This window comes from Falco peregrinus, chromosome 17, assembly GCF_023634155.1.
Source record: "Falco peregrinus isolate bFalPer1 chromosome 17, bFalPer1.pri, whole genome shotgun sequence".
Classification (NCBI taxonomy): Eukaryota; Metazoa; Chordata; class Aves; order Falconiformes; family Falconidae; genus Falco; species Falco peregrinus.
Window position 1 is genome coordinate 5,756,962 of NC_073737.1, and position 15,400 is coordinate 5,772,361.

General features: G+C 61.6%; 1 protein-coding gene across 1 annotated transcript in view; it reads right to left on the reverse strand.

Moving 5' to 3' along the window:
• HK2 (hexokinase 2) overlaps nt 1–8,339 on the reverse strand; it is a 28,088-nt gene extending 19,749 nt beyond the window's left edge. The window contains exon 1 of the mRNA XM_055820158.1: nt 8,121–8,339. Within this exon, the coding sequence (XP_055676133.1) occupies nt 8,121–8,312 (192 nt within the window). The 5' untranslated portion in view covers nt 8,313–8,339. The remainder of the gene's footprint in view (nt 1–8,120) is intronic.
• Between the last annotated feature and the right edge of the window lie 7,061 nt (nt 8,340–15,400).

Genomic DNA, 15,400 nt, shown 5'->3' on the forward strand with positions numbered 1-15,400 from the left:
AGCCCTGCGAAGTCAAGAGGAAAACTCCACCCGGTTAGCTCACCTGTCTGCAGGCACGTAACATAAGGTCATCAGAAATCGGGCACGAAGGGGTTGTATAGGGCTGCGCTATAGGAAATGGGCATTTTGTGGGCAAGTAATGGCCCCCGCCCCGGCGTGACCTCGCTCAGGGGTGCAGCCATGCGGACCCCGGGCTGGAGGACCAGCCCTGCTGCGGTTCTGGCTCCCTGCGTCTCAGGTTTGGGATGCTCCCGCGCATCCCTTCTTCCCCACCCCAGCTCCACCGGGATGTGGAAGCCCCCTTGCTGCAGTGCGGTGTGGGGACGGAGGAGCCGAGCAGGAGCTCCGGGAGATGCTTTCATCCCTGGGGAGCACGCTGTGATGGGTAAAACCTCCTCCTGGTTTCCCTTGGTGCTCCCCGCTCCATCCCATGAACGGGGAGCGGCGAGCGAGTGCCCGCCGGCTGGGAGAGCAGGCAGGTGTGAGGGTAAGGATAAGGATAAGGATAAGGATGAGGAAAGCTGGAGGTTTCCCAGTGCCAGGTGTTTACCAGCCTCTCCTTACCCACCCAGCAGCAGGAAGTCAAACACTCCGCTCCTTCCCCTCCTATTTGCTTTCGCTTGACGGAAATTGCCACCCACGGACCAAGGCTCCAGGCACAGGGAAGGCGCCGCTGCCCCAGCTTACCACCACCCCCTGCCTCCTCTCCCAGCTTCCAGGGGGGACCAGGGACGGAGACCCCCCAACCCCAGGGTAGGAAACGTCGGGGGGGGGGGTCTTCAGCCACACTCCGTCTCCTCCCCAGCAGCATCTGACCAGGGGTGTTGGGGGCAATTAGAGATAAACCTGGCCGATACCAGGGGTCTGCCTCCTACCAGCCTCACACCCCCCTGAGACCTCCCTTTGCTGGGCTTCTTTGGCAGCCCACGGTCAGGGGGTGCTGGTGGGACCACCATGAGCGGGACAGGGTCCCAACGAGGCGTCCCCATCCCACCCTGGGGTGCCACACCAGCAGGGCTTGGGGAGCACCCCTGCACAAAGCGCATGCTGCTGCTGTTCCTCTCCTTTCTGCCACCCTGACTTTGCTTGCTTTTCCTCCTAGACACGCAAGATGCTGCCAGGGGAAGGTCTCATCCCAGAGACTCCCAGGATGGTGCCAGGGGAAGGTCTCATCCCAGAGACTCCCAGGATGGTGCCAGGGGAAGGTCTCATCCCAGAGACTCCCAGGATGGTGCCAGGGGAAGGTCTCATCCCAGAGACTCCCAGGATGGTGCCAGGGGAAGGTCTCATCCCAGAGACTCCCAGGATGGTGCCAGGGGAGGGTCTCATCCCAGAGACTCCCAGGATGGTGCCAGGGGAAGGTCTCATCCCAGAGACTCCCAGGATGGTGCCAGGGGAAGGTCTCATCCCAGAGACTCCCAGGATGGTGCCAGGGGAAGGTCTCATCCCAGAGACTCCCAGGATGGTGCCAGGGGAAGGTCTCATCCCAGAGACTCCCAGGATGGTGCCAGGGGAGGGTCTCATCCCAGAGACTCCCAGGATGGTGCCAGGGGAAGGTCTCATCCCAGAGACTCCCAGGATGGTGCCAGGGGAAGGTCTCATCCCAGAGACTCCCAGGATGGTGCCAGGGGAAGGTCTCATCCCAGAGACTCCCAGGATGGTGCCAGGGGAAGGTCTCATCCCAGAGACTCCCAGGATGGTGCCAGGGGAGGGTCTCATCCCAGAGACTCCCAGGATGGTGCCAGGGGAAGGTCTCATCCCAGAGACTCCCAGGATGCTGCTAGGGATGCTTCTCATCCCAGAGAAGCCGGGTGCTTTGGAAGCCCAGACGCACAAGCCATCGCCCTTTGCTCCATGACTCCTGCCCCAGGCACGGGGCGGTGGGGATGCTGCCTGCACGACCCACCAGCACCCAAAACCACAGTGCGGAGTGGGGGGCAGAGGTGTCATCTCCTTCCCCCAGGACAGGCACTGCTCAGCACGTTCCCCATGTCCTCCAGGCTCCTCCGCCCCAGGAATAATCGGCACCGTGAGAAACAGGGTGACCTCCTTCTAATCTCCAAAGCCCTTTAAGACCTGGATCATCTCCTCCGAACGCCAATGTCCCACTCGGCAGCTAAGGCAGGTCAGGGTGTCCTGCAGGACGGCCCCGGGGCCGTGGCAGCTCAGCTCCTTCCCGAGCCAGACCACCCCGGCGTGCGCTTGGCCCCCACCACAGAAGAGCCACGGCCACCTTCATGCCCAAGGCTTCCCAGCTCCATCTCCCAGTTACCCCAGTTACCCGCCCCGCACCCAGCACGGCTCAACCTGTAGCAAAGATGGGGTAAGACGGAGGAATTTACTCCGCAGCGCCGAAGCACGAGTATCTCACCACAACACACAACCTTCTCGGTTGTTGAGCCTTTTTTAAGATCGTCACCGTTTCCAAATAAATAAAGTCACTAGGTTAGGAGTCACAAGGAGGCAATTCAATTTCTGGAAGGCTTCCACCATAAATAATAGTGTTTCCCCAAGGAAATTAAATAAATGGAATGGGGGGGCCACAGACCTGAGTGGGGATGTGCGGGACGTGCTCCCGGCGAGAGTAGCTGTGCACGGGGCAGGACGTTTTCCTAAAGACCTGCTGGAGTTCGACGCAATTTTGTTTTGGAACCAAACCCAGGCAGATCCCCACCTCCTAGCTCAGGGCTGTCTCCAAAGGCTCGGCTAATTTCCACGCCGAGTACCCGCCGCCGGGTGCTGGGGAAGTGCCCAGCGCCACCTCCCCGGCTGCGAGGCCACCGCTGGGCAAGGACCGCTCGCCCCGAGGCTGAAGAAACCTCAAGTTGCCCAATTTCTGCCGCCAGCTGGGAGCTGAGCCAAGCTGTGCCGCGCCGTGCCGAGCTTAAAGCAACCCAAAATCCAGGTTTGCCTTTGCGGCGGTGGGAATAACTCACAGCTCTGGTACCAGCACCGCAGCTGGATGATGTTCTTTTGCCTGAAGACTTCTCCTAGTCCTCCCACCGGGGCCAGACCCTCCAACTTCACCCCAATTCAACACCGCTATCCACAGCGAAAAAAATTAATTTCTCAGCTTATACGTTTGCATGATGGTCCCATCAATGCAGCTATTCCTAAGAGTGGAAAAAAACTGGAAAACCCCTCCCTGACAGTTGTACCCCACCTCGCTGCCCCCCTCGGTGGGGTACGTGTGGCCGGTGGCACAGCTCGAGAGCCCCGAAGCTCTGGGGATGAAGGATGCTGATGAAGGATGCTCTTCCCGTGGCGGTGGGGACCACTGGGGAGGACGTGGGGCAGGGGGACGTGGGGCAGGGGGATGTGGGGCAGGGGGATGTGGGGCAGGGTTGCTGTCAGTGATGGAAACTTCAGCGCGGCAGCGGCTTCCTGCAAAGTGCAACCGTTTCCTGCCCGGCGGCGAGGAGGGGGAAGGACGCGGGGTGGTTTATTCTCGTACAATAAGGCCTCGGCCACATCTTCCCCTTTCGTGATCTCTGGGAAGGGGAAGCTGCTCGCCTTCAGTTTTCGTTTTGCTCCGGATCTTTTTCCAAAGCCACGTGCCCAGCGAGAACCGGACTGGGAGCTGACGGCCCCAGCCCCCCCAGCATCTCCCCGCCGTGCGTTCCCGGCTGGGTGCGCGTGATTTCAGCAGCGTTCGGGGAAAAGGCACAACAAGGCGAGAGGTTAGCTGGCTTCTGGGCCGGCTTCTTTTCCTTTTTGTCAACAAAGTCAAATATTTGTTGCATATGAGACCAACAGGGAAATGTTCAAGTCCGAGGAAGGCTTGAGCGCTCCTACACCACCAACGTGCACAGCCAGTCCTCCCTCCAGGGTCACTTCTGCGTGAAATTGTATGTTTTTTAAACTGCCTCCCTCCCTATCCCGGTTTTCAACTTAAAACATGCCGCTTTTGTAAAAATCACTGAAGTTTTTCAGAATGCCCCTTCCTTCAGAGGGGCCGTGGTGCCGGCACCAGCAGTTACCAGGGCTCCCATCCTGCCCGGAGCCGCGGTGGATTTGGGGAAACCGAGGCAGAGGGAACGGCAGCGGTTCACCAAGGTCACCGGGTGAATCTGGGAAAGCATCCAGCACAGGGAGTGTTTTATTTCCTGGCTCGGGACTGTAACCTGGCACACACTTCGCAGCCTTTATTGTCGGATCGGGGACGGGCACGGCCGCACGGGACAGCCCCTGTGCCACGTCCTCAGCCCCTACAGACCGGGCACCAGCACCCCCCACCCCCGTGTCACTGCGCCGTTACCCAGCCTGGATTGACTCAGTGCGGGGAACCGGCTTGTCCCCTTCCTCGACCTCCCCGCCTTCGGTGACACAGGACTGATGCTGGGCTGCACCCACCCTCCTCCAGCCCTGACCCCGCCAGCACCCACGTCCTTGGCTGCTATTGAGGGCTCCACGCAGAATTAAACCCCACGTGCCCTCCGCCACAGCCAAGCCTCTGATGACACACGCCTGGAGTCATCTTGAACCCGAGTGAGTCAGATGGTTTCCTGCTCGGCCGGTTCCTCCCCATCCCCGCCACCACCCCCCCACCAGCTGAACCCCGCGCTGGAGGTGGAGCTCAGCACCCATGGCGAAGCAGCCACGCTGCACAGCATCGGCAGAGCCCGGGGACCGGGCCGCGGGTGACCCCGCCGCTCTGCCCCCCCACAAAAAGCCTCATTTAACCAGAAAAACAGCCTGGTTTCCAGCTCGGGAGTCGGAGACGTCAAACTGCTCCCAGGTCCCACCAGCCCCGAGCAGCCCCAGCCGGCCCTTGAGCCACCTCCCTGCCCACGTGGCCTCTGTCTCTCCCATTTTACACCCAGAAGGTCTCTGGGGCAGATCCAAGATGCTGCTGGACCAGGAAGAGATGCTGCTGGACGGGGAAGCCTCGCTGGCAGCGACAGCCCACCCCTCGGATGCTGGGAGCATCCCACCACACTTGGGGAAACTGAGGCTGCGCCTGCCTGGGCTCCCACAGTGGCTCAAGCCGAGGAGCGAGTGCAGGGGTGACGGCTCCCGAGGTGCCCGGGGTGGGAATTGCCAACCTGCCGCTGCCCTTGGCAAGCTTGAGAGAAGCTTCTAAGTTTATTTCCAGGAATTTGCCATCAGGCGTCCCTCCCACAGCCGCCGAGCAGCCTGCGAGAGGCAGGCAGGGAGGAATCAGCTCGATAAAGCTAATCCCCCTAGCAAAGGGAAAATAAAAATAAAATTAAAATTAAAATTAAAAAAATAAAAAAATAAAAAAAAAAATGAGGAAAACCTGCCCGTGCCTGGGAATGGCCCTAATACAGGAAAATTAACTCCAACACGAGTTTTCCCTTCCTTCGAAGGAGTGATGGGCCACCAGCCCGGTTATCTGGCTCATTCACCTCCCACTCCTCGCGCCACATGACGAGGTTCAGGGACCAGGAAACCCAGCGTGAGCCGGCACATCCGAAGGGAACGTGGTTCATCCGCGGCAAACTTTCAAGCTGGGCTCTCAAAGGACGCTGCTGAGGTTAATTAAAGTTTGCACAATCCCTTGGGGGTTAGATAAGTTTGTCCTGCAACCCACTTTCCAGCTGGGCGAAGCAAAGGGCAGGAGTTTGGGGACTCGGGTGACATCCCCCCAGGGGGGCAGCAGAGCAGGTGAAGCTGCTCCGTGTCCAGAATGGGAAGAAAAATCCTATTTTGGAGGCGTTTTTCAAGGCCCTGGTGTGGCCACAAACCACAGCTGTTGGCAAAGGCACTTTCTTCCCTTTTCCACCCGATCCCAAGCAAAAAGACACATGACTCCAACACCCCACAAGTTACTGCCCTAGAATCTCTTCCCGTAGCCTCGAGTTCCAGGAAAAGCCTTTGAGTTTGATAAAAAAGAAAAAAAAGAAAAAAAAACAAAACACCCGATGACAGCTTTCCAAGAATTTCAGCCCCTGCATTCTCCCTGGGCTGGGGACTCCCCCGCCTCGTTGCCTGGGAAGATTTGTAAGCCAGGAAGAATTTTTGCATCCATGGTGGGAAGCATCCAGGTCGGCACCCCAGCTGCTTCCCTGCAGCCGAGCTCCACGCTCCCGCTGGAAGCTGTGCCGACCCCAGCTTTGCCTCACCGGGAGGATTCACAGGCATTTGTTTAAAAATAACCCACAGAAATCCAGTTGCGGAGGCGGCTCCAGGGCAGAGCCAGCTCCCGCAGCAGCCAGAGCCCGGCGGACGGCTCTGGATATTTTTTTATCCCCCCGGCACATCCCAGCAACCTTTAGTTTGGGCTTTGGAGGTGGGAGAGAAGCGAAGCCGGTTCCGGAGGCTTCACGCACCCTTTTCCCAGTGGGTAACGAAGCCGAATGAATGCGTTAAACCAAACCCTTCCCTCCCCATCATTTCCAGCTCCCGATACGGAGCCGGTGAGGTGCCCGGGAGCCGGAGTCGGGCCATGCCGGAGCCCATGTCCACGCCGGAGCCCATGTCCGTGCCGGCTGGCCTATTTCTGGGCGGTTACACAACCCATTCCCTGGATTTGGCTGTTGCACAACCCCAGGACACTTGTGAGCGGAGGGAGAAGCCGAGCTCGTATTTCCTCGCGGATCGCTTTGCCTTGGGAGGTTATTCCTATGCACTTGGGGGGGGGGGGGGATGGGGTGTTTTTTAATGTTCTCTCTGGTTTTACTTCCTATTTAACGCAGGCGAAGGGCCAACACGGCAAGTTTTGTTTCTCTGCCGGCATCCCCAGCGTTATCTGATGGAGCCAGCCGGGCGCTCCGAGCCTTCTCCATTCCGCTGTTTTTTAAGGGGGGGATTTGCAAATCCCGACCACCTCGCACCCGGGCACTGTGACCCCGGTAATAGGAACCGCTGCCCACCGAGGACTTGGGAGCAAATCCTGCTCTGACCTGTCCTCCGAGGCCACAGGCACTGGGAGAGCCTGAGCCTTCACGCACAACCTCCAGCCAGCCGGTTTTCCCGGGAATCATGGACTGGAGGCTCGCTCCAGCCAGCCGGTTTTCCCAGGAATCCTGGACTGGAGACTCGCTCCAGCCGGCGGGTTTTCCCGGGAATCATGGACTGGAGACTCGCTGCTGGAGCCCGAGCACTGGCCCGGCCACACCAGGGCCGGCTGCTGCCCACCCGCCCCGACTCGGGAATGCCGGACCTCGGGAATCGCCCCGACAAACGCTCCCTGCATCCCAGCGGGATGCTCCGGCTGGCGCGTGCGGACCGGGAGCAGGCTCCGGCCGTCCAGGCCCCGCAAATTAAGGGAAGGGGAAGGCGAGAAGGTGTTTGCCACCGGCGCAGATGGGGGGGGGGGGGGGGCAGCGGGGGCATGGGGGGCCCGAGGCGCCGCGCCCCCCTGCGGGCTGGGGGCAGCCCCCGCCGCCCCCCGCAAGCCCGGGCCCCGCTCGCCGCCGCCTCGGGAGCGCCGGCCCCGGGGATGCTCCGCGCCGGCGGCGGGAAGCGGCGACACGTGCAGCGCGGGGCGGCCGGGGGTCCCGCGGAGGGGAGACGCCCGCCCTTCCTCCCCCTCCTCCTCCTCCTGCTGCTGCCGCCGCTGCTCCGCGCCGCCGGCCCGCGGGGGGCGCCCGGCCACGCGGGGTCCCGCAGCCGCCCGCCGCGGCACGTACCGCACGGCGGCCCCGGCCGGCAGCGCAGCGCCCGCGGGGCGACAGCCCCCGCCCCCCCCCGGCTCTCCGCTCCTCTCCTCCTCCTCCCCTTTCCCCCTTTTTCCATTTTTCCCATTTTTCTGTTTTCCTTTTCCCCCTCTCCTTTTTCCCTTCCTCTCCTTCCCCTCCTCTCTTTTTTCCTTAATTTTTTTACTTTTTTCCCCCTTCTCTTTTCTCCCTCTTTCTTTTCTCCCCTCTCCTTTTTCCCTTTTCCCTCCTTTCCCTTTCCCTTTTCCCTCCTTTCCCTTTCCCTTTTCCCCTCCTTTCCCTTTCCCCCCTTCTTTTTCCCCTTTTTTTCCTTCCCCCCTTTTCTTTCCCCCTCCTTTCCTTCTCCCCCCCTTTTCCTTTTCCCCTCCCCCCCCCTTTTCCTTTTCCCTTCCCCCCCCTTTTCCTTTTCCCTTCCCCCCCCCCTTTTTTTTTTTTTTTTCCACTTTCCCCCCTCTCCTTCCCCACCCCCCCCGACCCCTTTGTCCCGCGCCCCCCCACCTTCTGCGCCTGGTCATGGCTGAGCTCGGTGAAGAAGTAGGCGAGCAGGTGTGAGGCGATCATGCTGCGCGGAGCGGTGCGGAGCGGAGCGGCGCGGAGGGAGCGGCGGGCGCGGAGCGGCGCGGAGGGAGCGGAGCGGAGGCGGCCCCAGCAGCGCGCGCCGCGGTGCTCGCCCGCGACAATGTGGCTCATTGAGGAGGTTCCCCGGCCCCCGAGTGACGCGGCGCCGCGGCGGCTCCTCATTGGCTGGGCCGCGAGGGTGTGTGCCCGCGCGCGGCGGGGCGGGGCGGGGCGGGGCGGGGCGGGGCGGGGCGGGGCGGGGCGGGGCGGCGCCGCTAGGGGGCGCCTGGGGAAGATGGGGGGGGGGGGGGGGGGGGAGCCGGGGGGGTGCCGGCTGGTACTGGGGGTGCTGGGGTGAACTGGTGGGGAGGTACCGGGGGGATAGTAATGTGGAGGTACTGGGGGTGAACTGGTGGGTACTAGGGTGAACTGGTGTGAACTGGTGTGGGGGTATTGGGGGCACTGGGGTGAACTGGGATGAGGGTACTGGGGGGTACTGGGGTGGACTTGGGGGGGTACGGGGGGAGTACTAGGGGGTAGTGGTGCACTGGTGTGGGGGGTACTGGGGTGAACTGGTGTGGGGGGTACTGGGGGATAGTAGTGTGGAGGTACTGGGGTGAACTGGTGTGGGGGGTACTGGGGGGTACTGGGGTGAACTGATGTGGGGGTACTGGGGTGAACTGTTCTGGGGGTACCGGGGAGTACTAGGGGGTAGTAGTGAACTGGTGTGGGGGTACTGGGGTGAACTGGTGTGGGGGGTACTGGGGGTACTGGGGTGAACTGGTGGGGAGGTACTGGGGGGTCCTAGGGTGAACTGGTGTGGGGGTATTGGGGGCACTGGGGTGAACTGGGATGAGGGTATTGGGGGGGTACTGGGGTGAACTTGGGGGGGTACTGGGGAGTACTAGGGGGTATTGAACTGGTGTGGGGGTACTGGGGTGAACTGGGGTGAACTGGTGTGGGGGGTACTGGGGGTACTGCGGTGAACTGGTGGGAAGGTACTGGGAGTACTGGGGTGAACTTGGGGGGTACTGGGAAGTACTAGGGTGTACTGGGGTGAACTGGTGTGGGGGTACTGGGGGTACTGCGGTGAACTGGTGGGGAGGTACTGGGAGTACTGGGGTGAACTTGGGGGGTACTGGGAGAGGTACTAGGGTGTACTGGGGTGAACTGGTGTGGGGGTACTGGGGGTACTGCGGTGAACTGGTGGGGAGGTACTGGGAGTACTGGGGTGAACTTGGGGGGGTACTGGGAAGTACTAGGGTGTACTGGGGTGAACTGGTGTGGGGGTACTGGGGGTACTGCGGTGAACTGGTGGGAGGTACTGGGAGTACTGGGGTGAACTTGGGGGGGTACTGGGAAGTACTAGGGTGTACTGGGGTGAACTGGTGTGGGGGTACTGGGGGATAGTAGTGTGGAGGTACTGGGGTGAGCTGGTGTGGGGGTACTGGGGTGAACTGATGTGGGGGTACTGGGGTGAACTGGTGTGGGGGTACCGGGGAGTACTAGGGGGTAGTAGTGAACTGGTGTGGGGGTACTGGGGTGAACTGGGATGAGGGTATTGGGGGGTGCTGGGGTGTACTTGGGGGGGTACTGGGGAGTACTAGGGGGTACTAGGGTGAACTGGTGTGGGGGTACTGGGGTGAACTGGGGTGAACTGGTGTGGGGGTACTGGGGTGAATTGGAGTGGGGTACTGCAAGGTACTGGGGTGAACTGGGGGGTACTGAGGGTACTGGAGGCTACTGAGGAGAACTGGTGGGGGGATGCTAGGGGGTAGTGGTGTGGGGGTACTGGGGTGTTCTGGATTGTACTGGTGTAGGGGTACTGGGGTGAACTGGTGGGGATATTGAGGGTATGTGGGGTACTGGGGTGTATTGGTGTGGGGGTACTGCAGGGTACTGGGGTGAACTGGTGGGGGGTACTGAGGGTACTGGGGGCTACTGAGGTGAACTGGTAGGGAGGTACTGGGGTGTACTGGGGGGTACTGGTGTGGGGGTACTGGGGTGAACTGGTGGGGGTATTGACAGTACAGGGGGTACTGGGGTGAACTGGTGGGGGGGTACTGGGGTGAATTGGTGTGGGGATACTGCAGGGTACTGGGGTGAACTGGTTGGGGGGTACTGGGGAGTACTGGGGGTAGTGGTGTGAGGGTACTGCGGGTACTAGGGTGAACTGGTGCGGGGGTACTAGGGGGTACTAGGGTAAACTGGGGGGTACTGAGGTAAACTGGTGGGGGTACTTGGGTGTGCTGGGGGGTACTGGCATAGGGGTACTGGGTTGCACTAGTGTGGGGGTACTGGGGGTAGTAGTGTGGGGGTACTGGGGATACTGGAGTGAACTGGTGGAGGGTACTGGTATGAGGGTACTGAACTGGGGTGGGGGTACTGGGGGGTACTGGGGAGTACTGGAGTAGGGGTACTGTGATAAAGGTACTGGTATGGTGGTACTGGGGTGAACTGGTGTGGGTGTACTGGAGGGTACTGCTGTGGGGGTACTGGGGGTACTGGGGTGAACCATTGTGGGGGTACCATGTGGTACTGCAGGTACTGGGATGAATTGGTGGGGGGTACAGGGGTAGTGGTATGAGGGTACTGGGGTGAACTGGAGTGGGGGTACTGGGGTGGGGGTACTGGGGTGAACTGTTCTGGAGGTACAGGGGTGGTACTGCAGGGTACTGAGGTGAACTGATGGGGCATACTGGGGGCTACTGGTGTGGGGTTACTGGGGGTACTGCAGGGTACTAGGGTGAACTGGGAGGTGTACTGGGGTGCCCTGGTATGGGGGTAGTGGGGGGGTGCTGGGTATACTGATATGGGGATACTGGGGTGAACTGGTGTGGGGGTACTGGGGGGTACTAGGGGTACTGGGGGGTTCTGGGATGACCTGGGGGTACTGAGGGGTACAGGGGGGGAACTGGTGTGGGTTGCAGGGGGTGAGCGGGGCCATGGGTGTGCACTGGGGGTGCAGGGGAGATGACAGTGGGTGAACTGGGTGGGGGCTGTGGGTGCACTGAAGGGGGGAAGTGCATTGGGGTGTACTGGGGGGCACTGGGATGTGCTGGGGGCATTAGGGTGTGCTGGGAGGTGCATCGGGGTGTACTGGGAGGCATTGGGATATGCTGGCGGGGTGCGTTGGGATGAACTGGAGGGGTGCATTGGGATGTACTGGGTGGTGCACTGCGGGGGGTGCACATGAACCGGGGGTGTGTGCACGGGGGTGGTGGGTTGCATGCCCTGGGGGAGGGGTGTGCACTGCTGTCTGTGTGCACACCGGCATGTGCGCACAGGGGGCGGGGGGGGGTGGGGGAGGGGGGGCACGGAGCAGCACGTGTGTGCACGTGTGCGCACGGAGGTGCCACCTGGCTCGGGCATGTCAGCATGTGTCCATGCACGCCCCTGCCGTGGTCACCGGTGCCTGCGTGTGCCTGGGGGTGCCCCCAGTGACACCTGGGGGTGCCGCGTGCGCTCCATCCCCCCGCCTTACCGCCCGCATCCCTGCGCGCATCCCTGCGCACCCGTCAGCCCGCATCCATCAGCCCGCGGCGCTTCCTCAGCCCGTGTGCCCAGGGGGATGTGACACCTCCGCAGGCGCAGGCCGCCGCCATCCCTCCCTCCTGCTCCATCCAGCGCCGCCATCGCTCCCTCCTGCTCCATCCAGCGCCGCCATCCCTCCCTCCTGCTCCATCCAGCGCCGCCATCGCTCCCTCCTGCTCCATCCAGCGCCGCCATCGCTCCCTCCTGCTCCATCCAGCGCCGCCATCCCTCCCTCCTGCTCCATCCAGCGCCACCATCCCTCCCTCCTGCTCCATCCAGCACCGCCATCCCTCCCTCCTGCTCCATCCAGCGCCGCCATCGCTCCCTCCTGCTCCATCCAGCGCCGCCATCGCTCCCTCCTGCTCCATCCAGCGCCGCCATCCCTCCCTCCTGCTCCATCCAGCGCCGCCATCCCTCCCTCCTGCTCCATCCAGCGCCGCCATCCCTCCCTCCTGCTCCATCCAGCGCCGCCATCGCTCCCTCCTGCTCCATCCAGCGCCGCCATCCCTCCCTCCTGCTCCATCCAGCGCCGCCATCCCTCCCTCCTGCTCCCCATCCTGCTCTCCATCCTGCCGCTCCTGCTCCCACCTGGGAAGCGGAGGGCCGGAGCCATGCGAGGACCCGCGGGCTGGCGTGGCGAGGAGCCCTACGAGGGCCGTGGCACGTCCCTCGCCCGCCGGGCCATCCTGAGCCCTGCATCCCGGAGGAGCCGGTCCCGGCACCCTGGGGCAGGAGTTACCCAACCCGTCTGCCCGCTCCCGCCACGCTTTCCCAACCAGTTCCCAGCAGCTCAAACCCTCCTCGGCTCTACCTTGTAATATTTCCTTCTAAGTGGTCATTTACATCGTATTTCCAAGGAATTTGAACTCCATTTCAAAGGGAAGAGAGAGGGGGGGAGAAGCAACCAAAACAGAGGGATATGGAGCTGGGACAACCGCGCTGCCAGCCACCTTCTCCGGGCGATCCGGTCCCACCGGCCCCAGTTTGTCCAGTGGGATGCTCAGAGCCCCGCATCGGCAGCATGATGCCTTTTTAATCTTTGTCGGTGCGCCTGCATTTCAATTCACTTTCTCATCCAGCTTTTTATCCTAAGCACCCAAATTCTCAGCGGTTCGGATGAAATTAAAGCGGCATTTCGCCTAAAAATAGCCGGGCACATCTGTCCACCTTCCCCATCTGCCGCCTGCCCAGCAGGATGAAGGAAGCGCCTGTGTGTGCAAAACAAGGGGCCTGTCTCGTCCTTGTGCCCCGCTCTGGAGCTCCGCTCGCCTCCACTAAATCGATTTATTCAGGAAGGAACATTCCCTAAGACTCCATTTATTTTCCAGGTAACACCCTCGGCAAGAAAAAAGAGGAGCGGGTCTCTGGGCAATGCATTCCTCTAAATAGTGCTTGCTTTTAAACTGATTTTTTTTAATTTATTTATTTATTTAAAATTAGTCTTTCTGACACGTTTCATAATTCCTTTCACGTAACAAACCTCCAAATCTGAATCTTTTCAAGCCATCCCTCCCAGCTGCTTCCCGGCTTTGTACGGGCTTGTAATAATCCATCGGCGTTTAATGCCGCGTTCCTTAGCAGGAGGAAATGGGCTGATTGCAGGGATTGAAGTTACAACCGGCTCTAATTTCTCTAATGCGATTCTTTAAAGACGAATGACTGCGGTAATGACAACGTTGGGGCTTGAAAGGAAGGGCCGTGCCCAGCGGCCGGAGCAGGGATGGAGCATCCCGGGCTGCTGGGACCAGCTCTGGATGCTGTCCCGTGCAAGCAGGACCAGTCTGAGCCCCCCGGAGAGCTGCTCCCCGAGGGGTTGGGGGACCCCCCGAGAGAGCGTTGCAAACCTGGCGGGGCAATACCCCCCTTTTATACTGGGGAAACTGAGGCACGGCTCGGGACGGGGATAGAAGAATTGGGAAGCAGACCCGGTGCACCTGATTTTTTCGAGGCCACAGCGTGGCGCGGAGCAGCCAGGATGATCTGGGAGCTGGAGCTGCTCCAGGAGTGGCATTAATTCCTCTTAGATCACCTGCCCCGTGATTCATCGCCCGTCGGTGCTCTACATAGTTTCCAACCAGGTTTCATTTCACACACACACGCGCGCGCGCGCACACACATCCCAGACAAACCCACCGGCAGCGGAATGACACCGGTGACCGGTTATTTACTTTGCCTGGTCACCCAACGCACCGGAAACCTTGAACTTGGCCAGACCCAACCCTCAGCACCGGGCTGGGAAGAGAAAACCGGTCCGAGAACTTTTCTTCCTCCCGCAGCCGTGGGACGGAGCGCGTGACCTTGGGATGGGGCTGGCTCACCCCAAACCGCTCCGCAGAGCTGGAAGGAGGGGGGTGCTGGGGGGTGGGAATCCCCCCGTCCATCCGTCACCCCGGAGCTGACCTCCAGCCCACCCACCCTAAGCCAAGCCGGGTGCCTGGCACCCCCACTCCCCCAGCAGCCAGCCCCCCCCCCGCCCCCCGCCTGAAGCGGCGGGGGAGGGAAAGTGGGTGCCCCCAGGCTGGGCCACCTGCAGCCCAGCCTCCCCCCCCCCCCCCCCCCCCCGGCGCCGCCCGGCTAATCGCTGTTACAAGACAGAAAAGGGGAGATTAAATTAGATTAGATCCAGCCGCCTAATTTTAGCTGCTTCACATGTCCCAGGCCTGCTGCTCGCCACCCCCCCCCACCCCCACCTTGCCCAGACCCTTCGCCCCCTCAACACCACCAGCCGGGACAGCAGGAAACCAGACGGTGCTTGGCCGGGACGTGGTACCCAGCAGCGGGGATGGGGGTGTCATGGGCGGTGGGCGCTGGAGGGGGCTGGACCTCTGCCGAGAGGGGACCAGTGGCAGTGGTCGCCCTCCACTGGGGTTGGCCACTCTCCACTGGGGTTGGCCATCCTCTGGTGGTGATGGTCACCCTCAACCAGTGATGGCCATCCTCTGGTGGTGATGGCCATCCTCCACTGGTGATGGCCACCCTCAACCAGTGATGGCCACCCTTGACCGGTGATGGCCATTCTCTGATGGTGGTGGCCACCCTCTGCTGGTGATGGCCATCCTCTGGTGGTGACGGCTACCTCTCAACCAGTGATGGCCATCCTCTGGTGGTGATGGCTACCTCTCAACCAGTGATGGCCATCCTCTGGTGGTGATGGCCACCCTCCGCTTGGGGCGGCCATCCTCCACCAGTGATGGCCACCCTCTGCTGGTGATGGCCGTCCTCTGCTTGTGGTGGCCACCCTCTGCTTGTGGTGGCCATCCTCCGCTGGTGGTGGCCATCCTCCGCTGGTGGTGGCCACCCTCCGCTGGTGATGACCATTCTCCGCTGGTGATAGCCACCCTCCACTGGCGATGGCCCCTCTCCACCAGTGATGGCCACCTTTCACTGGTGGTGGCCATCCTCCACTGGTGGTGGCCACCCTCTGCTGGTGATGGCCATGCTCTGCTGGTGATGGCCATCCTCCGCTGGTGGTGGCCACCCTCTGCTGGTGGTGACCACCCTCCGCTGGTGGTGGCCATCCTCCGCTGGTGGTGGCCATCCTCTGCTGGTGGTGGCCATCCTCAACCATGGGAGCACCTCCATCCCCAAGCAGCCTCTCCTGCCCAGGAGGATTTTTATACTGGGAGCCTCAGCACCAGCAAATCCAGTTTGCCCCATCCATGCCAAGCTCCTGCCGCTGCCTGTGC